Source organism: Eurosta solidaginis, chromosome 3 (assembly GCF_040869045.1).
Source record: "Eurosta solidaginis isolate ZX-2024a chromosome 3, ASM4086904v1, whole genome shotgun sequence".
Classification (NCBI taxonomy): domain Eukaryota; kingdom Metazoa; phylum Arthropoda; class Insecta; order Diptera; family Tephritidae; genus Eurosta; species Eurosta solidaginis.
Window position 1 is genome coordinate 64,978,239 of NC_090321.1, and position 23,780 is coordinate 65,002,018.

General features: G+C 35.3%; 1 protein-coding gene and 1 pseudogene across 1 annotated transcript in view; one reads left to right on the forward strand and one right to left on the reverse strand.

The window, feature by feature from the left end:
• LOC137243855 (T-complex protein 1 subunit eta pseudogene) overlaps window positions 1-23,780 on the forward strand; it is a 258,228-nt pseudogene that overhangs the window by 230,213 nt on the left and 4,235 nt on the right.
• The window catches only part of LOC137245903 (uncharacterized), a 93,113-nt gene that overhangs the window by 33,979 nt on the left and 35,354 nt on the right, over window positions 1-23,780 (reverse strand). The window contains exon 5 of the mRNA XM_067777094.1: window positions 777-889. Coding sequence (XP_067633195.1) covers window positions 777-889 — 113 coding nt within the window. The remainder of the gene's footprint in view (window positions 1-776; window positions 890-23,780) is intronic.

Sequence of the window (23,780 nt, forward strand, 5' to 3'; positions counted from 1 at the left end):
ATTTGTTATCCATATTCTATAAACACATTCTAGGGGTACCCTGGTCCACGTTTGAACAAAATCGACTGACACATCTCTTCAAACACCGGCGACCAACTGACACAATTTAGCCTTTCCTTATATATATATAGATTTTTATTTTTCACACTTCACTATAATATTAAAACGAAATGCAGATATTCATTGCTTTTGAAATTCGGCTTTAAAATTGCACATGGAACAATTAAAGACTCTCCTGAATTAAAAAAAAATGTCCCCTCTCTCGACGGGCCTGGTGATGTGCTATACTTGATATCATTCGCTATAATATTTTTTATTGATAAGCAGGCTGTTTAATTAAACAGCAAGCAATTACACGGAAGTATATCCGCATCACCTGAAAATATGAGTGCCGCTGCGTATACGTAACATTTTATTGTTACGTATAAACTGATATATAAAGTATCCTATATTTCAAGTTAGATCAAACTACACACGGGGTGCAAAACAAATTCAAAATCGGCAGTAGTTTAGGAGTCCATCCCGGACAAATATAGTGACACGTGATTTTTATATATAAAGATTAATAGTATTTAAGCAATTTTGATATTTCCAATAACTTATTAATTTTTAATATCAACGAGCCAAGGAGGAATTTTATTTTATCTTTTGAGAAGCTATTTATCTTTTATTAATACAATTGGTAAATTTTAAAAGAAGTTATTTAATATTTTCTTTAGTAAAACTGATCTGGTTATTATTCGGGTTAAATGGTATATTATACCAAATTAGCCTACGTTTGCGTACCATATTACCCGTCAATCTTTGTGGAAGCGGCATTTCGGGCTCACCTGAATTTCGTGTTATAAATTGTAAACCGTTGGTGATATAAAACTTTTGATAAAGTACGCTATAGATAATATTTTACCAAACAAAATGTGACAAAAAAGAGGTGAATTGGACTTTTGGTTACGTCAAAATTACCCAAAAACTAAAATAAACTGATACATTAAAAGAAATATTGCTAGCCCAAGATTATTTAAAACTGAATCACTTTTCCTGTCATAATATTGAACCGCAAATAAATATGCTAAAAAAATTAACGCGAAAACTAAGAAACTAAAATGATATAGGAGGTTCGATTCGAGCTCAAAGAAAACAAAAAAAAAAAAAAAAGAATTAAATGACTGAAAACAAGTACCATTTGTATGTAATACAAAATTTATATTTTAAGACGTTTTTGTTATTTACAAAATGAAAACGAAAATGAATTGAAAACGATTTTTTGTGTTGTATGTGTTAACAAAAAATAATAATCAAAGACAATTTTCAAATCTCATTTTGGTTTCCGGCGCATACAATCGTACGTCCCCTGGTAATAACCCAACTTCGTCCTAACTCAAATTTGGTTGTTGTCATAGATATGACGATTTTTGACGGTTTTTTGGGCGGCGTCTGACGACTTGGAAAAAAAAATATGGCAACGCTATATTACACACGAAATCAAAGTTCTACTGAGTTAAAGCGACTATGACATCAGTTTATACTCAAAAATGTCATACATATACATATGTATGAGACATATGTGTTACGGGCCTCTCGTATGTATTTTCTATTTTATGCGCTAATCACTCATAGTATTTGTCTGTACTTGACTAAGTACACATTTAGACAAAATTTTTTAGCTCATGACTAACTGCACTAATTTTCTTAGTACTGAAAGCAGATTTCTGATAGACACACGTTTTTATTTATTTGTCTGATCAACGCCCTAGATTGGTGAGGAGTGTGATGACTAGTACCTAGGACCTAATTGTTTTCTAGCTTTTAGCATTATTATTACTTAATGTAAGTATTGTTTTCAATTAAACCGTTTAACCTTTTTCTTTAATTATTTTCTATATAAGATAGGGAAAATGCTTGTCTTTTATTTGCTGCAAAACATAACGTTATATCGAGGCTCAAAATAGCTACGAATGACACATACATACACATACCGATATAGTGGGCGTGGCACACACCCACTCGCAGACACATGTATATACATACTTATTTATAAGATTATTATGAAGGCTTCGAGGCAAAAAAGGTCACTGTTTGCACGAACCTTTTTTTCAGAGATATTTACCGAACCGATGTTACACTTCCACATGCAATTAACTAACTACAATGACTGTTAGGGTTATTAAATTCATAACACAAAGTACGAAAATATACGAATAAAAAGTCTTAAGAAATCGAACAGGTTTCTATGAAATTGATATGCCAAAGCGTATACAATGTACATATGTATATGCATTAGAGTGGTTCTATCTCATCGGGTAAACAAAAATGTCAGAATTTCTTTGGGGGCACCCCCTAAAATGTTTCATTTTGTTTGATTTTAAAATTGCCAAAGTTGAACATAATTGGAAGATGTTAACCCGTGTCACTGGGGCCTCAAGTTTTAAAAATTTCGACGTTTCGGCAGTTTGGCGACTTCGGCGACCCTCTGGAACGGCTGAACCTATTTGCCCGTGTCATACATTAAATCAAAGGCGATACTGTGACTAGGTACCGGGTACCTCTTAGAGCGAAGATGCGTTATTTGTATTATTATTGCTTATTATCGACAAATACTTGTACTTTGGAATCTCATTTCACTTAAATATGTTTGCTGTCGTATACCGTTAATTTTAGACCCACAACAATTTTTTTTATGTCAGCTATGTATCTATTTTTTTCCTCATACTGCATCACCGGCGACCCTAAACTTTGAGGCCTTAGGAGCACGGGTTAACATCTTCCAATTGTGCTCAAACTTTGGCAATCTGAAAATCTAACAAAATGGAAACATTTTAGGGGTGACCCCAAAAAAATCCGACAACGATTTTTTAAAACTACCTTAATATACGTGGTATCCCATCCCATTTCGACCAATTTTGAACCCGACCCCTTTAGAATTGGCTGAAAGTTTTTCTTCTTTTTCTAGCTTACGAAAGGCGTTTTTCAGAATTTTTTCATCCAACTCAAAAAAAGTTATGAATTTTAAAAAAAACACCGTTTTTGTTTTCAAAATGCTATAACATTTCAAAAATTTACCGTTTGGGATCTTTTTTTTTTAAATTTGTTTTTAAATGTACTTTTCGGAAAAAATACAAACAAATTTTTAAAGGTTTTTTTTTTAATTTTTCAGTTTTTCGAGATTTTTCGAATTTCGCCATATTTTTTTTTTTTTTTTTTTCTCATAAAAAACTTAAATCAATTCTGCAATCATCCCCACTAATCCCGGAGTGGGCCGATTTTTTTTTTATATTTTTTTTTATTTAGTTGAAAAAAAATTTTCAAAATTAAAAATTTTTTTTTATCTATTTTATTTATATAACAAAAAAATGTAAGAAAATGATTTTTAAGTATAAATAAATTCATAATTTGTTACATTATTTTTATAAAACTTACATGTTTACTGTGTCAGTCATTAATCCTGGTTATTTTAATCGTAGATTACCATAATATATAAAGAAAAGAATACTTAAAAATCATTTCCTTACATTTTTTTTGTTATATAAATAAAATTGATAAAAAAAAATTTTTAATTTTGAAAATTTTTTTTTTCAATTAAATACAAATCAAATTTAAAAAAATCGGCCCACTCCGGGATTAGTAGGGATAATTGCAGAATTGATTGAAGTTCGTTATGAGAAAAAAAAATGGCGAAATTCGAAAAATCTCGAAAAACTGAAAAATTAAAAAAAAAAACTTTAAAAATTTTTTTGTATTTTTTCCGAAAAGTACATTTAAAAACAAATTTAAAAAAAAAAAAGATCCTAAACGGACAATTTTTGAAAAAGTTATAGCATTTTGAAAATAAAAACGGTGTTTTTTTTAAATTCATAACTTTTTTTGAGTTGGATGAAAAAATTTGAAAAAATTCTGAAGGGGTCGAGTTCAAAATTGGTCGAAATGGGATGGAATACCCCATACATATTATACATAGTAGGCATGACGATTTTCATGATTTTATTTACTTCCGGAAATTCCGGGATCTAAAAACTTAATCCCGGAGTCTCGGAATTATCCCGAAGTTTAGTCTGTACAGATTTATTTATTGTTTTTGACAAAAACTAAAACACATATGCACCTATGTATGTACACATCTATATATAATAAAAAATATAAGTTATAGTAATTCAATTTTCTCGTTTTCATACTAAAGAACAAAAAAAAAATCCATTTACCTAAAACGTATCTTCAGCATGAAACATATTTTTTCTTTATCCCAGGATTCCGGTCATCGTCATCCCTAACACTTACAAAAGGAAAGTGAAAGAAATTAAAATTCTAACGTTGTTTACATAAATTAGTCTAAAACATTTATTTTTAACAAACAAAATGCATTTTTTGGAAATCCCAGATATAAACACGTTATGTTCATTATTTCAGCTGCAGTTGGAATGTAGATACCCACAGAATATCAGCTGAAGTCGATTAATTAAAAAGTTAATAATAGGCCAGGTCGAATGTAGACTATCACTCTTTAGATACCGCGCCTCATGGGTCTTTTAGAATCTGGACATACGTCTGGTCTTAATAGGAATATGATAGTAGTTGCATTAACAAGGTTAAAAGAGTAAAGATAATTCTTCTGCTCGTCAATTAGAAATAGCTGTGAGTCGTGTAGGGTCAGCAAGATTCTGTCAATCTCTTAAACACTCATTTCCCTGACTGCGGTAGCCCCACACCTGACCGAGGTATTCGGATCCCTCTGCTTCCCTCGGACATGTTTCTGGTCATTAACAAGGAAAACATAAGATTCGCAGCTTCTCTTCCTTCAAATCACCGCACCCGCAAAGGCTTTACAGAACAATCGTCGCTCTAGCTTATATTCCTATAAGCTAGAGAAGAGTTGAAGTCATTTTCTCACCCAAAGCAGGCAGATGATCACATGAATACGTTAAAGACTATAGACCAATCAGCCTTACCTCCTTCATGCTGAAGGTTCTGGAAAAGGTCTAAGAGATCCACATTCGATGCTAGATGGACCCAAGCTTTCTACGGCACAACATACGTACTCGAAGGGCAGGTTCACCGAAAGCACCCCCCATGAGCTCAAAGGTACAATAGAGGGTTCCCTATACTACAAAGAATACACTCTGGCTGCCTATTTAGATATAGAGCGTGCCTTTCACAATATAGAAATCAGCGCGGTTACCAACGCCCTGGACCAGACTGGTATAACCAACCTTGTCTGCCGATGGACACAATTACTGCTGGATAATAAGAGAATACCAACATGGGCTTCGTTACAAATATCCGTCTTTTGAGCAGAGGAAGTCCCCAGGGAGGAGTTCTCTCACCGCTTCTGTGGGTGGTGGCGCTGAACGAGATTCTGCTGGAGCTCAATAAAAATGGAATTGCTGTATTAGGAGGTTATTGAAATACTAGAAGGGCCTTCGAAGCGGCTTTACGGGCATTAGTTCCGTCATCATAGACTGCGGGATCGGATTCATCATCCCTGTGCTGTACGTGGTTGTCACCATTTAGAAGAGCAGAAGTGTTCCCTCCATAATCTAAGTACTCTCTGGACATCAGTTACAAGGTCACCGTTCTTGTTCCTACAGGAATTTGCAACGGACTTCAAACCTTCCATCTCTCGCCGAATTTTTTGAGAAAATTGTCGACATAGCCCGGTAGGCTCAGTCTCATCTTTCAATTGCAACGTGACATTCTTCATCGTACGAGTTGTTTTTCTGCAGTCGCCGGTAACCAATTTGTTCTTCTGCGGCGGTAGGACGTGCTTTAGAGATAGCTCCCATTGCAATGGCAGTTTGTTGCTATTGCAGCCTTCCGACTTCTAGCTTTACTTGTGTTTTTATTACTTGGTTTTAGCCGCGCAGAGGCGGGCGCGTATTTTGGCTGAAACGAGATAGTGGTCGAATCGATGCCAGGTTCTCGGATCGTGCTCACATTTAAAACACTGCAGGAATGCCTTCCATCTATCACAATGTGGTGGATCTGATTGTACATACATATTTCGACCGGGGGACAGCCATGAGGGTTGATGTATAATATTTTTATGCATGAACCTTGTGCTGGATATGACCATGCTTCCAGCACCGGTGGAGTTGATCAGTCTCAGTCCAATAGGAGAGCTTTAATTGTATGGGCTGAAATTTTCGACTGTTGGGCCAAAAACACCAATCACTCACACTTTTAACATATCAAATATTAGGGGAGTCTAGGATTTTGTGTAAATAGTCTAGCAGCATTGCATTTGCGAACTGGTGTAGTATATTTACACAATACACCAACCAAATATACAACTATGCATTTGCTATGTCACTGCAAATGCTGAACATCAAAAACTGTAGTATATTTTTTCAACACAGAATAAATAGCAAATCAAAAACTGTCAATACAAAACAAAATGTGCAAAGAAAAAATTGAAAATGAAAAAAGTTGTTCACGGTCTGTAGCTTATATCTGCTATTGTAAGTTTCGAATACCAATTGCACTAAACTCTAATACCAATTGCCTTATTATTTCGAAATAAAATATAATTCCGTTATAATTCAATACTTAACCTTTATGTGCCGGGTAGTCAACATTTGTAGGAAATTTGGTAGGTATGCCTGTCGTAAGAGACGACTAAAATACCAAATTCAAGGGGCTGTGTAGCGCAACCCTTTCAGGTTGCCAGCGCAATATATAGCTTCTCCAAACCCAATTGTCAACCTCATCTATCCGCGGCGAATCCTGTTTCACTAACAGACGAGACTCTGGAGACCCCAAGTTCCTCATGAAACTTGGGGGTGGAGAGGGAGGAATGGCCTGAAGATTTAATTTGGCCACATATATCGTTCCCGAGATGGTCGGCCTAGCACCTTAATGGTGCTGTGTTACCGGAGCGTACCAGATCTGTATCCGGCAAAGGACCATCACATCGATAACACTCCCCAAAGCCTTCGGGGAGAAATCTTATCGCTATTCCTGACTCTCAGCCGTTAGCCTAGATTTGTAGACACCATTTAAAATGTATGGAAAACTGCATCATATTATTGACTTCAATTTGTCGAAACATGAGTTTTTCATCTGTGATTACTACTCGCTTACTCAAGGCTTTTACTACGGTAGGCACCTTTGATTTAAATTTCGTATAGAACTATTTAAAGAAAACAGGCGTGACAACGCTTTCTACTGCCGCTCGTATCTATTAAAAAATCTTTGCATCGACCTCGAGGAAACTGAAGATGAAAATTTGTTATCCATCTTTCCTTTTCCAAAAATAATTTCCGTACAGCGATTTCATATATGAATTAATTAATTGAGGGCGATCAACTTGCCCGAAATATTGTCATATCCAGCTTAAGTTTAAGCATTACCAGTTCCATAAAGTTACAGCTCTATCACCCTAGTCACTAGATCAACCTTATTCCTACAGAACATTGGCAACATGGAAAATGTTACCCAAATTTTGCCGAAAGACGTAAGGATGCAAGCCCTGGTCAAATTTCTGTTGGAACGAAAAGCGCGACTTGGTAACCAACTTTCAGAGAATGCTGTCCCTTTAAATGGACGCAGCGGTGAAGCTCCAAGTGAAGACGATATTATTGCACCCGCTCGTCGAAACAAATGCTATTATAGGCTTTGTCATTGTACTTCGTGGCTGTCAATGTGACACATATGAAATAAACACTCAAAACACTTCCTCAGAACATAAAAGACACCGGGACAATGCAACAAATGTAAAAAAAGTTCCGTTAGGTGGCGCACGGATCGAAATAGTTAGATAATAATTTGGAATTTTGAGATCGGTTTTTAAGTAACTTCTTGGTGAGCTAGATATTTGAAATTTCAAACTTAATTCAGAGGCCGGTGACAGTATAAAACGCATAACAAAAAGTTTGGTGCGTCCCCTACCGATTGAGATATTTAAAAAAATCGTACGGAATGGAGGGAATCTTGCGATCGATTTTTAAGTAACGTTTCATTGTGCTACAAACCTGAAATTTCACGCAAACAATGGTTAAGACACCGCGACAAAGAAACAAAAGGGTAAAAAAAGATGAGAGTTTGGAAATTTGAAACCGGCTTTTAAGTAATTTCTCGATGATCTAGACACTTGAAATTTCAAACTTATTTCAGAGCCCGATGACAGTATTAAACATAATACAAAAAGTTTCGATTTTCAAGAGACTTCCCATTGAGCTACAATATTTGATCTTCATCCTCACTTGTAGCAATTCAAGCTTGGCATATATGAACAATTTTCAAGTAGCTTAAATAAAAAAATTTAGCTTGACGTATTTTTCTGATATGTACGATATTGTTACGAATATTAGCAAAACTAAGGAGTGCTGCCGTCTCTAAGCCGATGCTAAGCAGTGACGTGAATGCAAATCAATAATTCAATCATTATGTATCTACATAAACGAAACAATAACTGCGTCTACATATATGTACCATGTACGTATACGAGCAGCGGAGAGTCTATGCACTAACACATGCATATATCTCAGATACTCCTATAAGTATGCAATGAGAAAAACTATGAAATTGGGCAATTGTAGTTACAGCTGAGAAGTTTGAGAGATACTGGACTAGTAGATTCTGGAAGCGACTAGAAGATGCGAATGTTAAAATCAATGAGTATAAAAGGCGACAGATGTAAAGGCGCTGTAATTCAGTTTGATTTAAGTTGTCAAGCAGTTACGACTAAGACGATATCTCGCGAGCAATAGCAGTATTATTTTGAAAGTCAGTTTTCATTTAAGCTATCAGTTTGGTTAATAAGCTATTCGTTGCACAGTTTGAGTGTTATTGTGAAGTATTTTAATAAAGGCCATTTTTCCATTATTCAATATTGGAGTTATTTATTCAACAGTTTAGCGATACGAACCTAGCAAAAGGGCAAATAAGAGGAATTTGCAGCAAAATCGTTACAATATTGTATACTTACAAGTATTGTATGGGTTGGCAACGAAATCCTGTTTTTGCTAAATCCCGAAAGCAAAATCCTGCCTTTTAAAAGCCTGTTTTTTTTAAATCCTGCTTCTCAGAATCCCGACTTAGAAAATTCTGTATTTAAATGTAATATAAATAATGTTAAAGTGCGCACTTTTCAAAGTAATGACATGTTCACTTTAACATTTTTATACTCAGTTAATCAGAGCTCACAGAGTATATTAACTTTGATTGGATAACGGTTGGTTGTACAGGTATAAAGGAATCGAGATAGATATAGACTTCCATATATCAAAATCATCAGTATCGAAAAAAAATTCGATTGAGCCATGTCCGTCCGTCTGTCCCTTAACACGATAACTTGAGTAAATTTTGAGGTATCTTGATGAAATTTGGAATGTAGGTTCCTGGGCACTCATCTCAGATCGCTATTTAAAATGAACGATATCGGACAATAACCACGCCCACTTTTTCGATATCGAAAATTTCGAAAAATCGAAAAAGTGCGATAATTCATTACTAAATACGGATTAAGCGATGAAACTTGGTAGGTGAGTTGAACTTATGACGCAGAATAGAGAACTAGTAAAATTTTGGACAATGGGCGTGGCACCGCGCACTTTTAAAAGAAGGTAATTTAGAAGTTTTGCAGGCTGTAATTTGGCAGTCGTTGAAGATATCATGATGAAATTTGGCAGGAACGTTACCCTTATTATTATATGTCCGTTTAATAAAAATTAGCAAAATCGGAGAACGAACACGCCCACTTTTTAAAAAATTTTTTTTTAAAATCAAATTTTAAAAGAAAAATTTATATCTTTACAATATATAAGTAAATTATGTCAACATTCAACTCCAGTAATGACACGGTGCAACAAAATACAAAAATAAAAGAAAATTTCAAAATGGGCGTGGCTCCGCCCTTTTTCATATAATTTGTCTAGGATACTTTTAATGCCATAAGTCGAACAAAAATTTGCCAATCCTTGTGAAATTTGGTAGAGGCTTAGATTCTACGACGATAACTGTTTTCTGTGAAAAAGGGCGAAATCGGTTGAAGCCACGCCCAGTTTTTATACACAGTCGACCGTCTGTCCTTCCGCTCGGCCGTTAACACGATAACTTGAGCAAAAATCGATATATCTTTACTAAACTCAGTTCGCGTACTTATCTGAACACACTTTATATTGGTGTAAAAAATGGCCGAAATTCGACTATGACCACGCCCACTTTTTCGATATCGAAAATTACGAAAAATTAAAAAAATGCCATAATTATATACCAAATACGAAAAAAGGGATGAAACATGGTAATTGTATTGGTCTATTGACGCAAAATATAACTTTAGAAAAAAACTTGTTAAAATGGGTGTGACACTTACCATATTAAGTAGATGAAAATGAAAAAGTTTTGCAGGGCGAAATCAAAAGCCCTTGGAATCTTGGAAGGAATACTGTTCGTGGTATTACATATATACAGCCCTATTCTTAGATCCATCGTAGAAAATCTACGAAGACAACCCTCCGCTACGAATACGAAGAATTTGCTATCACTGAACTCATGTGAAACCGAAAAAAGTGCTGCCAACATAAAATGTCAAATTTTGGTTATTCGAAGTCAGCTGAGCGATTGTAAATAAAAAATTTCAACTTAAATTTTAGTTTAAAATTGCATTATATCATTTAAAATAAAAGTTTAGTGCTTAAAATGGATTCCATATAATTTGCAGCTTTGTTAGAAGAAAATGAGCAAGAAAGGCGTGATTTAAAAATTGCGAGGAGTTTTGAAATTAGAAGAGGCTATGTATGTGAAAGGATTCGTGTTTTAATGAACTTATAAAGGCTTTAAAAAATTGTGTTTTATAAAAACTTTCCACCTAAACAAGGCTGCGTTTACCTACGTGCTCGGTGTTATAAATGAAGGAAGTACACCGTTGGGTGGGTCATCTTCAATGACTCCTATAATACGCTTAGCATCGGTATTACGTGTTTTTTTTGCGGAAGGTAGCTATCAGCACGGAGTTGGAAACGATTTTGACTGTCCGATGTGTCAGACCACATTTTCCAAAGTTTTGAAAGATGCCTTACTAATTTTCCAAACGCGGCTATGTCCACAACTGATACATTTAGATATGACCAACGAAGAGAAACATAGCGTAAAAAGGGATTTCTACGAAAAATATAGGTTTCAATGTGTAATCATGTTTTATAGTTTTTGTAATAATTAATTTTAATTTAATTCTTTTAAGCTTTCTTCCAAATCTGTGAAGCTCTGTTGCCGATATGCATACATGCATACATATTACAAAACCATTACTTTTTTCTAGGTAGTTGCATCTTTGGTTGGTGGCGCAATACTATTTGCAATGTTTTCCCAAAATTTGTTAACCTCCTCCTTTGCGCACTTTGTAAAGCCTAGCACCATTTCAAGGTGCTGCTGCAATAGGTCAAGTAGGCGGGAACATTGTTGGCGAGTTGTGACAATTTTAGACCTATTATAACAATATATTGCAATTTAATTAGTATAAATATCACTTTTAATAATATACTTACATTTTATTTGTTTAACATTCCTTTTTATTCTGAATTTGAGATAATTTCACTTTTTTCCACAAGCTGATACGCGTCGTAGAAAATTTGTACGAAACTCTACGATTTGACAGTTCGAGTGAGTTCAGTAAAGGCTTTCTACGAATTTCGAACTTACGATGGATTCAGTGAACGGACTTTCGTAGAATCTACGAAAATCGAACATACGATGGATTCAAGAATAGGGTTGATAAATAAATTAGCGGTACCCGACAGATGATGTTCTGGATCACCCTGGTCCACATTTTGATCGATATCTCGAAAACGCCTTCACATATACAACAAAGGAACACCTATAGAACTAAGGCCCACGCCCTTTTAAAATACTTATTAACACCTTTCATTTGATACCCATATCGTACAAACAAATTCTAGAGTCACCCCTGGTCCACCTTTATGGCGATATCTCGAAAAGGCGTCCACCTATAGAACTAAGGCCCACTCCCTTTTAAAATACTCATTAACACCTTTCATTTGATACCCATATAGTACAAACAAATTCTAGTCACCCCTGGTCCACGTTTATGGCGATATCTCGAAAAGGCGTCCACCCATAGAACTAAGGCCCACTCCCTTTTAAAATATTCATTAACACCTTTCATTTGATACCCATATCGTACAAACAAATTCTAGAGTCACCCCTGGTCCATCTTTATGGCGATATCTCGAAAAGGCGTCCACCTATAGAACTAAGGCCAACTCCCTTTTAAAATACTCATTAACACCTTTCATTTGATACCCATGTAGTACAAACAAATTCTAGAGTCACCCCTGGTCCACCTTTATGGCGATATCTCGAAAAGGCGTCCACCTATAGAACTTAGGCCCACTCCCTTTTAAAATTATCATTAACACATTTCATTTGATACCCATATCGTACAAACAAATTCTAGAGTCAGGCCTGGTCCACCTTTATGGCGATATCCCGAAAAGGCGTCCACCCATAGAACTAAGGCCCACTCCCTTTTAAAATTATCATTAACACATTTCATTTGATACCCATATCGTACAAACAAATTCTGGAGTCACACCTGTTCCACCTTTATGGCGATATCCCGAAAAGGCGTCCACCCATAGAACTAAGGCCCACTCCCTTTTCAAATACTCATTAACACCTTTCATTTGATACCCATATAGTACAAACAAATTCCAGAGTCACCCCTGGCCCACCTTTATGGCGATATCTCGAAAAGGCGTCCACATATAGAACTAAGGCCCACTCCTTTTTAAAATACTCATTAACACCTTTCATTTGATACCCATATAGTACAAACAAATTCTAGAGTCACCCCTGGCCCACCTTTATGGCGATATCCCTAAATGGCGTCCATCTATAGAACTATGGCCCACTTCCTCTTATAGTACTCTTCAATACCTTCCATTTGATACACATGTCATACAAACACATTCCAGGATTACCCGAGGTTCTTTTTACAACATGGTGGTTTTCCCTTACTTTGTCTCCACAGCTCTCAACTGAGTATGTAATGTTCGGTTACACCCGAACTTAGCCTTCCTTACTTGTTTATATTACATTTAAATACAACACTGTGTACACATTATTTTTTATTTTATTATTCCACCCATATGAACATACATATTGTCACGGATATTAGCATCACTAAATTATCCCATCACTAAGCGATGCTAAGGCCATGCCAAGCAGTATTTACGTTAATAATCAAATCAAGTATACACATATATAAGGCAGCCCAGAGAGATGTCACACACAGATGCATTTACTTATATGCCTATGTGCGCGCGAGAGACTGTAAACCAGGCATGCTTAACGAACGAAACGATATCATTTCGTTACGATAATCAACGTTAATAAACGAAACGAAGTCACTTCGTTTCGTTTATTAACGTTAAGATCGTCAAATTAACGTTAATTTGACGTTCTTAACGTTAATAAACGAAACGAAATGACTTCGTTTCGTTTATTAGCGTTGATTATCGTAACGAAATTATATCGTTTCGTTCGTTAAGCATGCCTGCTGTAAACTACAAACATTCACATCAATAATTCAATCTTTATGTATCTACATAAACGAATAAATAATTGCGTCTACACATATGTACGTATACGAGCAGCGGAGCGGCAATGCACAAACACATGCATATATCTTATCTGAGTTGTCACAAGAGAGAGCAATAATTTGTGCACGTAGTTGTGGCTGGCGATTTTGTAGCCGAAACAACTAGTAAGTTCTGGAAATCGAAGAGCCTAGAAGTATGCAGCGTAAACTATAAAAGCGGGGCAAGCGAGTAAGAAGTAATTCAGTTTGAGTTGAGCAATCAATCAGTTATTGATTAAGCACGCGATCTGGCGGCCAATAGTAGAGTTTAATTTGAGTTATCAATCAGTTTGGTTATTAAGCCAGCGAGTAGCAAAGTATAAGTGTTATTGTGAAGTACTTTAATAAAGGCCATTTTTCCATTATTCAATATTGGAGTTATTTATTCAACAGTTTAGTGATTCGAACTTAGCAGAGGATTGCAAATAAGAGGATTTGCAAGTAAATTCGTTACAATATGTATGTATGTACACATGTTCATTGACGAATTGCTGGAACTAGAAATACCGTTATACATCGTAGACTAAAAGTCATTGTAGGTGAAAGTACCTCACAATTTTGTAGACTCGTATAAAATTTACAAAAGGAGCTTATTTATGCGAAAACTCAAATACAAAGAAGGGAAAATGGAGAAATAATAAGAAAGAAAAGAAACATAATTAAAAAAAAACAAGCAAATACGAAGAGTTATTAAAAAAAGGAATGAATTAAATCAACCAAGTTATTTGAAGAGAGTTGCAAAAAATATTTCAATTTACTAGACTAAAATATTTACATACATACACACATACATATATATAAACATATTACGAATAAAGTTGTTTATTTGATTTCTAAAATCGCTGTGTATGAGTTTGAATCTTTCGCTGCGTATGTTGGTTCATTTCGTTGTTCAGAAAGTTTATCTAAAGGGTAAGTACACTAAAAGCAGAATTTGTCAAGCCGGATTTAGCAAAAGCAGAATTATGGAAAACCAGGATTTTGGAAAAGCAAAATTTTAGAAAACCAGGATTTTACCTATGCAGGATTTTTTAACATTTTGCAGGATTTTGCGAGGTAGAATTTTCTAAAGCAGGCAAACGTTACGCTCCCGTATTGTATGCATTCTGAATTAATAAAAGTAAGTTTTTCACCTTGTAATAAATAATGCACTACACTTTTCCACCTAGAAATAAAAAGTAAAAAAAAAGAAAATAAAGTAATTGTAAGCATTTCCTTCATATAAATGGACAAAATCAGCGAAAAATATGTGCTTATATAAAGACATATTCTTGCTGAACTTTGATTTTAAAATTTTTGACATAGAAATTGGAAAAATATTTATGAGAAATAAAAATATAAAGGTGGAACGGAATCAATTGACTATATATTGATAAGTTGACCTCTTTTTGAATATAGATATCTGGTCACAGATTTTCATAGTTACGACGGCTTTGGGAGCGGTTACTCCCCCATATTTTTGTGGATTTGCCACTGGACTAGTTACTAAAAACTAGGCATATTTTTTTAAGAAACTAGACGGTTTTTTTATTTATAGTCTATTTTATTACAAATTATCATATCCTTCGTGGATTCAATAAAAATAAGCGTTTAAACAAACAAATAAACATGAGTCAAGATATATATAGGGATTAGCTAAAATTCACTTTCGAATAAAATTATTATTAATATTATTATTGAGCCAATTTAAATTTACTGGATAAAACACGCAATTTCACTCGAAAGTGATTTGCAGCACATACCTGTTGGTAACCCTTTAGATTATGATTAAGATAATAGAGATCTTATCATCTAAAAACAGTGACAAGCTTACTTAATTACGCAGTTAATATTAATTTTTAATTTTATTACATCAACTTAAATAAATTTATTTTACCTACTCAATTGATGCTAATTCCAACCTCACTTCTAACTAATATTGAAGATGGTTATCGCTTAACAAAACAGGTTAAATAAAAAACTACCAAAATACATTTAAGGAAAAGTTTACCAACATTTCGAAACCCAACTCCCAACTGTTATATATTAACAGCCTGATTCTAATGTGGTAACAACTTTCTTCACCACGGCAACTTTCTTCATGTGGTAACTTTTGTACCCTTTTGGCATTCTGCCCACGAAAGTAGCCGGATAATTGTTTACCCACTAAAATAGGTGGTAACATCGATGTAACCACGCAAAAGCTATTGTTTAGAAAAAGGCAATACTGAAAAATAAAGAATTGTGAGCGCAAATAAGTAAACATAATAGTAAAAAAGTGTTGCCTCTTGCTATACATATTTGTTTCCATGTACTTTCACAGTATATATTACAATATAGCTATATAAAAACGTACGCATGTATGCACATATGTATATACACATCGTCCCGTTTATTCGTTAACATCGTATCTACGAGTGACACATTTTCGGTAAAGCCATGGCGGAACCATACACGGTGGCAGCATGGGACAGCTGATTATTAACTTTTTTTATTTGATTTGATACATCAACTTCCGGCGTAGTACGATTTTGACATTTGTCCATCGAATTTACAAAAACAAAGTACATGGAATATTTATTTATGTTTGTAGGTATGTCACCATGCTGCCACCTTGTATCGTTCCGCCATGCACGGTGGCAGCATGGTGTCATACCTACAAACAAATAAAAATTCCATGTACTTCGTTTTTGTAAATTCGATGGACAAATGTCAAAATCGTACTGCGTCGGAAGTTGGTGTATAAAATTAAATAAAAAAAGTTTATATTCAGCTGTCCCATGCTGCCACCTTGTATCGTTCCGCCATGGGTAAAGCGAAGAAAACCAACTTTTCAATTTCACCACAGACAGTGGTGAGTTTTCGGTGATGACAGCGTCACCACTTTGGCCAGAATCGCGAATAAAACAACTGGTAACGATTTTCGGTTACATAATGTTCTGGGTACTATTTTACCGGTAACGCTAAGAATCGGGCCGTAAGCAACACATGCTGATGTCGCCCTTTATACACTGAACCTTTCATCCATAGGCAGTGGCGTATATAGGAGGGGATCAAATAATCGTCTGTATAAGATATGAAATATGTAGTCAACAGATGTACATACCTAACCGATTTTTAAGATATACATATAACGTAGACGTAAGTATTTGATGAAATTTGAAGCTTCTAGCCGTTAAAAAGGGAGCAAAAATGACAGTAATATATATACCACCGATCTCTATGATTTTTTTAGACAACAATAGCCGTGTTTTTTAACACGCGCGTATACGTTTCGTTTGCGCGTGTTAAAAAACGCCTATCTTCGCTTAGATAATGCTTAGGAGACCCATCTAGCGGCTGTGGTAAAACAACTAGCTACAGCAACAGGGTGTACCGAAAAGCGGAGACGCAACGCTCTGATGGCCATAGGGTATAACATATAGCTGAATCAGTTGCGATGAATTGTGGACACACATATAATACATAGAATTAGTGTACAGGGAGAAACAAAGACACATATTTCAGTTACATCTGAGTATAATGCGTATTGAAATTTAGTAGGACAAAATTTATGCGCAGCAATTTCAGAGGTGTATTTATAGTTTGTCTCTTAGCAGTCAATATAAAGTTTAAGCGTAAACGGATATACGCGTGTTAAAAAACACGGCTAATATATGCTATATACGTAAGCATTTGCTGAAGTTTGAAGCTTCTAGCTGTTCAAATGGTGTAGAAATTGCGAAAAGTTTCTTATCTGAACAATCGGTTGTAGGAGACATATGCTATATATACGACCGTTCCCTTCGAATTTTTCAGACAACAATGTCTGCTATATACGAAAGCATATGGTGAAATTTGAAGGTTCTAGCTGTTAAAATGGGGCAGAAATTACAAAAAGTTTCTTATCTGAACAATCGGTTGTAGGGGAGATATGCTATAGATACGAACGATCTCTTCGAATTTTTCAGACAACAATATCTGCTATATACGAAAGCATTTGGTGAAATTGGAAGGTTCTAGCTGTTAAAATGGGGCAGAAATTACAAAAAGTTTCTTATCTGAACAATCGGTTGTAGGGGACATATGCTATATATACGACCGATCCCTTCGAATTTTTCAAACAACAATATCTGCTATATAGGAAAGCATATGGTGAAATTTGAAGGTTCTTGCTGTTAAGATGGGACAGAAGTTACAAAAATTTCTTATCTGAACAATCGGTTGTGGGGGAGATATGCTATAGATACGAACGATCTCTTCGAATTTTTCAGACAACAACATCTGCTATATACGAAAGCATTTGGTGAAATTGGAAGGTTCTAGCTGTTAAAATGGGGCAGAAATTACAAAAAGTTTCTTATCTGAACAATCGGTTGTAGGGGACATATGCTATATATACGACCGGTCCCTTCGAATTTTTTAGACAACAATATCTGCTTTAACGAAAGCATATGGTGAAATTTGAAGGTTCTAGCTGTTAAAATGGGGCAGAAATTACAAAAAGTGTCTTATCTGAACAATCTGATGTAGGGGAGATATGCTATAGATACGAACGATCTCTTCGAATTTTTCAGACAACAATATCTGCTATATACGAAAGCATTTGGTGAAATTGGAAGGTTCTAGCTGTTAAAATGGGGCAGAAATAAAAAAAGTTTCTTATCTGAAAAATCGGTTGTAGGGGACATATGCTATATATACGACCGATCCCATCGAATTTTTCAGACAACAATATCTGCTATATACGAAAGCATATGGTGAAATTTGAAGGTTCTAGCTGTTAAAATGGGGCAGAAATTACAAAAAGTTTCTTATCTGAACAATCGGTTTTAGGGGACATATGCTATATATACGACCGGTCCCTTCGAATTTTTCAGACAACAATAGCTGCTATAATATATAAATATATATATATATATGTAAGAATTTGGAGAAATTGGAAGGTTTTAGCTGTTAAAATGGGGCAGAAATTACAAAAAGTTTCTTATCTGAACAATCGGTTGTAGGGGACATATGCTATATATACCACCGATCTCTATAATTTTTTTAGACAACAATATATGCTATATACGTAAGCATTTGCCGAAGTTTGAAGCTTCTAGCTGTTCAAATGGTGTAGAAATTGCGAAAAGTTTCTTATCTGAACAATCGGTTGTAGGGGACATATGCTATATATACGGCCGATCCCTTCGAATTTTTCAGACAACAATATCTGCTATATACGAAAGCATATGGTGAAATTTGAAGGTTCTAGCTGTTAAAATGGGGCAGAAATTACAAAAAGTTTCTTATCTGAACAATCGGTTGTAGTGGAGATATGCTATAGATACGAACGATCTCTTCGAATTTTTCAGACAACAATATATGCTATATACGAAAGCATTTGGTGAAATTTGAAGGTTCTAGCTGTTAAAATGGGGCAGAAATTACAAAAAGTTTCTTATCTGAACAATCGGTTGTAGGGGACATATGCTATATATACGACCGGTCCCTTCGAATTTTTCAGACAACAATATCTGCTATATACGAAAGCATATGGTGAAATTTGAAGGTTCTAGCTGTTAAAATGGGGCAGAAATTACAAAAAGTTTCTTATCTGAACAATCGGTTTTAGGGGACATATGCTATATATACGACCGGTCCCTTCGAATTTTTCAGACAACAATAGCTGCTATAATATATAAATATATATATATATATGTAAGAATTTGGAGAAATTGGAAGGTTTTAGCTGTTAAAATGGGGCAGAAATTACAAAAAGTTTCTTATCTGAACAATCGGTTGTAGGGGACATATGCTATATATACCACCGATCTCTATAATTTTTTTAGACAACAATATATGCTATATACGTAAGCATTTGCCGAAGTTTGAAGCTTCTAGCTGTTCAAATGGTGTAGAAATTGCGAAAAGTTTCTTATCTGAACAATCGGTTGTAGGGGACATATGCTATATATACGACCGATCCCTTCGAATTTTTCAGACAACAATATCTGCTATATACGAAAGCATATGGTGAAATTTGAAGGTTCTAGCTGTTAAAATGGGGCAGAAATTACAAAAAGTTTCTTATCTGAACAATCGGTTGTAGTGGAGATATGCTATAGATACGAACGATCTCTTCGAATTTTTCAGACAACAATATATGCTATATACGAAAGCATTTGGTGAAATTTGAAGGTTCTAGCTGTTAAAATGGGGCAGAAATTACAAAAAGTTTCTTATCTGAACAATCGGTTGTAGGGGAGATATGCTATAGATACGACCGATCTCATCCATTTTTTCAGACAACAATATGTGCAATATACGAACAATATACGCTAGATATGTAAGCATATGATGAAGTTTGAAGCTTCAATCTGATAAATTGAGAAAGATATGACAAGAAACCTCTTTTCTGAAAAATCGGTTGTATGTGGGATTTATGCTAATCGGATACCTAAATATACGCTCTCAACAAACCGAACATTATATACTAAGCGGAAGCTTCAATTGTACAGTTCATTTCAGATAAATTTTTGTGCTACATAATACGTGGCGCCGCCCATTTAAACAAAATGTCTCCCAATTTCCTCTTACAATAAAACTTGGTAAGTGAAATATCATTGACACAATATTATTTTTCGCTAAGATATAGCTTATTATTCTAGTCTAAGACCCTTTTAAACTTCTTTTATATAAAAGTAGGCGTGGTCTTTAACTATAAAAGTAGGCGTGGGTTTTAATTATCTCGATCTAGAAATATTACCTGCTATAAGGAAAATATGTGTACCCAATCTTATCACGATCCAGTAATTTTTCTTCGGGTTATGGCTCACGAAAATTCCTTAGTCATAGAAGGGGCGGTGCCACGCCCATTTTCAAAAATTTTAATTTTTTCCTATTTCTTATTATAATTCCACTTGGGAAAAGAAATATAATTGATATTAGTCTCTTTTTTGCAAAGATAAAAAAATCTTTAATATAAAAGTGGGCGTGGTCCTTAACCGATTTCGTTCATTTTTCTTCGAAGCATTCCTTATAGTAAAGGCTCTGCTTTTTGTTATGATAGGTGTAACGGTTTTTGATTTATGATTAATGATATTTGTAAAATTGATTTTATCACAAGTGGGCGGTGCCGGGCTCATTTTCAAAAATGATTTAAAATTTTTTATCAAGAGATCGAATTTCAACATTCTAGGTATATTATTTACTAAAGATTCAGGTTTTCTGTGTTTTCCATCAAATGTTTAATAAGATATCATAATATTTGCTCAAGTTATCGTGTTAACGGACGGACAGACGGACGTGCGTACATGGCTTGATACAATTTTTCATCAGTAATTAAGATGATTTTGAAATACGGAAGTCTATATCTATCTCGATTCTATATCTATCTCGATACCTTAACAATCAACCTTTATGTTACCAAAGTTAATATACCCTGTGTGCAAAACACGCTGAGTATAATAATAATGTGTGGAAAAAGCCAGTGTGGTCCTCCTACCAAAGTCCCTGAAGATCATAGGCATTTTATCATTATCCAGTCCAGTTAAAATCAAGTGAGAGTTCAAGTCTTTTTTTACCTCTTCCTCGCAACTCAGTAGAGGTCTTCACCTTCCTCAAATATAGTGCTGAGCATTCCTGCTTTCTGAGTCGAACCAGCGAAGCCCTTGGGCTTTTATACGCTGCACTACGCTAATGTATATATGCGTAAAGCGCATACAGCTCATCATTAAACCTCCTTTGATGCACCGCGTTATCATTACGGACAGGACTTTAAATCATATGGAGAACTTTAAGCTGGAACACTGCAAGTGTAGTTCCATCTTTTTTCGACTCCGGACATGATATACATTAGGACAGCTATGATGAGAGACTTATAGAGCGTAATTTTTGTTTGTCAAGAAAATACTTTACTTTTCAATTGCTGACTAAATTCAAAGCAGCATGTAGTTTCTTAGCAGTCTTCAATATACTTATATCCATCATAAGTGACGTAGCTGTGCATAAGCGTTTGATATCACTATATACTCTTACAATAGATCGTATCATCGTAGTTTAGATATGAGTAGAGTTCATCACAGCAGGAGGTAGGCAGGCACAATAGCGAGCCGCAGTGGCGGATTTGAATATTCGCCGCCCCTAGGCAACACATAACTCGCCGTCCTTATTTTCACAATAATAATATTTAACACAATAGCCGTGCTTATTTTTACACCTATATACGTCTACGTTTGCGGGTAAAAAAATGCTTGTCTTCACTTAGGCAATGTTTAGGAGACCCATCTAACGGCAGTGGTTAAATAACTAGCTACAGAACATCCCAGTAAAAATCTAGTGACCGAAAATGGTGACCAACAACAAAATATCCCATATTGTTCCACAATTGTTAGTATGAAAGAATGAGATGGCCTAATTGAAATGTCCGATTCATATATGCTTGCCTTTTCTTACATGGTATGTACCCTCAAATACGTAAAAAAATTTTCTGCGAATCCGCCATTTGTTTTCAGCTTGAAACGCCGCAGACGTACCGCATTGAAAAAGTTGCAAATTTCCAAATAAATAGAAGAAAAAGTGTTTTGGGTCTGAATAAAAATTAAAAGTGTACATTTTTCATAAAGAAACATAATTCACAACAATATCAGCAAAAGCAATCTCTAAATTTGGTGCTGTAACGTGTGTTTGTATCTAGAACCAATTCCGCGAAGCCGCCAATGCTATTTAGAAGTAAAATTTGAGCACAGAAAAGCGTGGACCTAATTTATTATAATTATTAAATTAAGTACAATTATAAAAATGAACAAGAAATACCAAAGAAGTGTTAATAATAATTGCAAAATCAGGATCTTAATAGCTTGGTAAATGCGTGGAAAACTAAACAAAAAAAGGAATGAATGGATGTGTAGCGATATGGGAAAATCCATTTTCTGTCACTAGATTTTTGCTGGGATGGTCCTCCAGGTATGCCGCCCGCATCTACTGTACCAGGTGGGGCAATGACACCACATCCAGTTATGCCAAGGTATATACCACAACAGCAACAACCTATCTGGCAATGTCAAACCAGTCGGGCTATCCTCCACCACAACCTGGTTGTCCTCCATAACCTCAACAGCCAGGTTATCCTCTACAACAACCACCAGGTGCACCAGGTGGTTACATGGGTCAAATGATGCCACTAACTCAACCTAGATAAGCGCCAATGCCCAGTCAGCCACCCATACCGGGTCAACCCCCAATACCCGCACGTCCTGGTTATAATGTATGCTAATACAACTAATATATTTCAAATATTGCTGATGATTATTTTTGTATTATTTTCTTTAGCAACCACCTGCACCTGGTACTGGTATATATCAACAGGCGCAATAGTATGATCAAGCCGTTTAGATCCCGATCAGATACCAAATCCGATAAGCGTTATCATTGAAAATCAGCGCTGGTGGTGCTTTTGTTACTAATCAACAGGGTTTATTACCACCGTTGGTGACCACAAAATATGTGGTACAAGATCAGGGTAACTCCTCGCCACATTACGTTAGGTATTGATATTCCAAATTAATTTTTTGTTTAGCAATTACATTGATCTTTCTCGTTTGCAGGCCTTTTTGTATTGCATACTTGCAACAGCTGATTTATTAAAAACAACAGCTTTGTCCTTTACACTTATCATCTCACCAATGACACGCACGGTTGAGGGTGAATATGAGCCACCCATTGTAAATTTTGGTGAATTCAATTAGATGTAATCGTGTGCAAGGCTAAAATGCAATTTGTAGATGCTGGTCGTCATTTCCAATGTCTAATGTGTAAAGTAACAACAGATGGTAAAAAAAATCTTTCACTTTTACTTTTGTTCATTGATCCATATTTTTTCGCAACAGTGCCAACTGAATATTTCCAACATTTGGGCCACACCGGACAGCGTGTCGATAAATATGAACGTCCTGAACTTGTATTGGGTACATGAGTTTTTGTGTAAGCTCTCAAGGTAAACCACAACTCATATCCAACATCAATGCCTCGCATTCAATTGTGGACGCTGTACGCACTACATTGGGTTCACGCAGCATGGACAAGCATATTGTTGATTCCAGTGGTAGGGCCACAATTTCAAATGATGGTGCAACCATTATGAAACTATTGGATATTATGCGTCCAGCCGTAAAACTCTAGTCGACATCGCCAAATCTCAAGATGCTGAGGTAAGTTTTTTGTTATATTAGAATGTGTAGAATAAAAATAT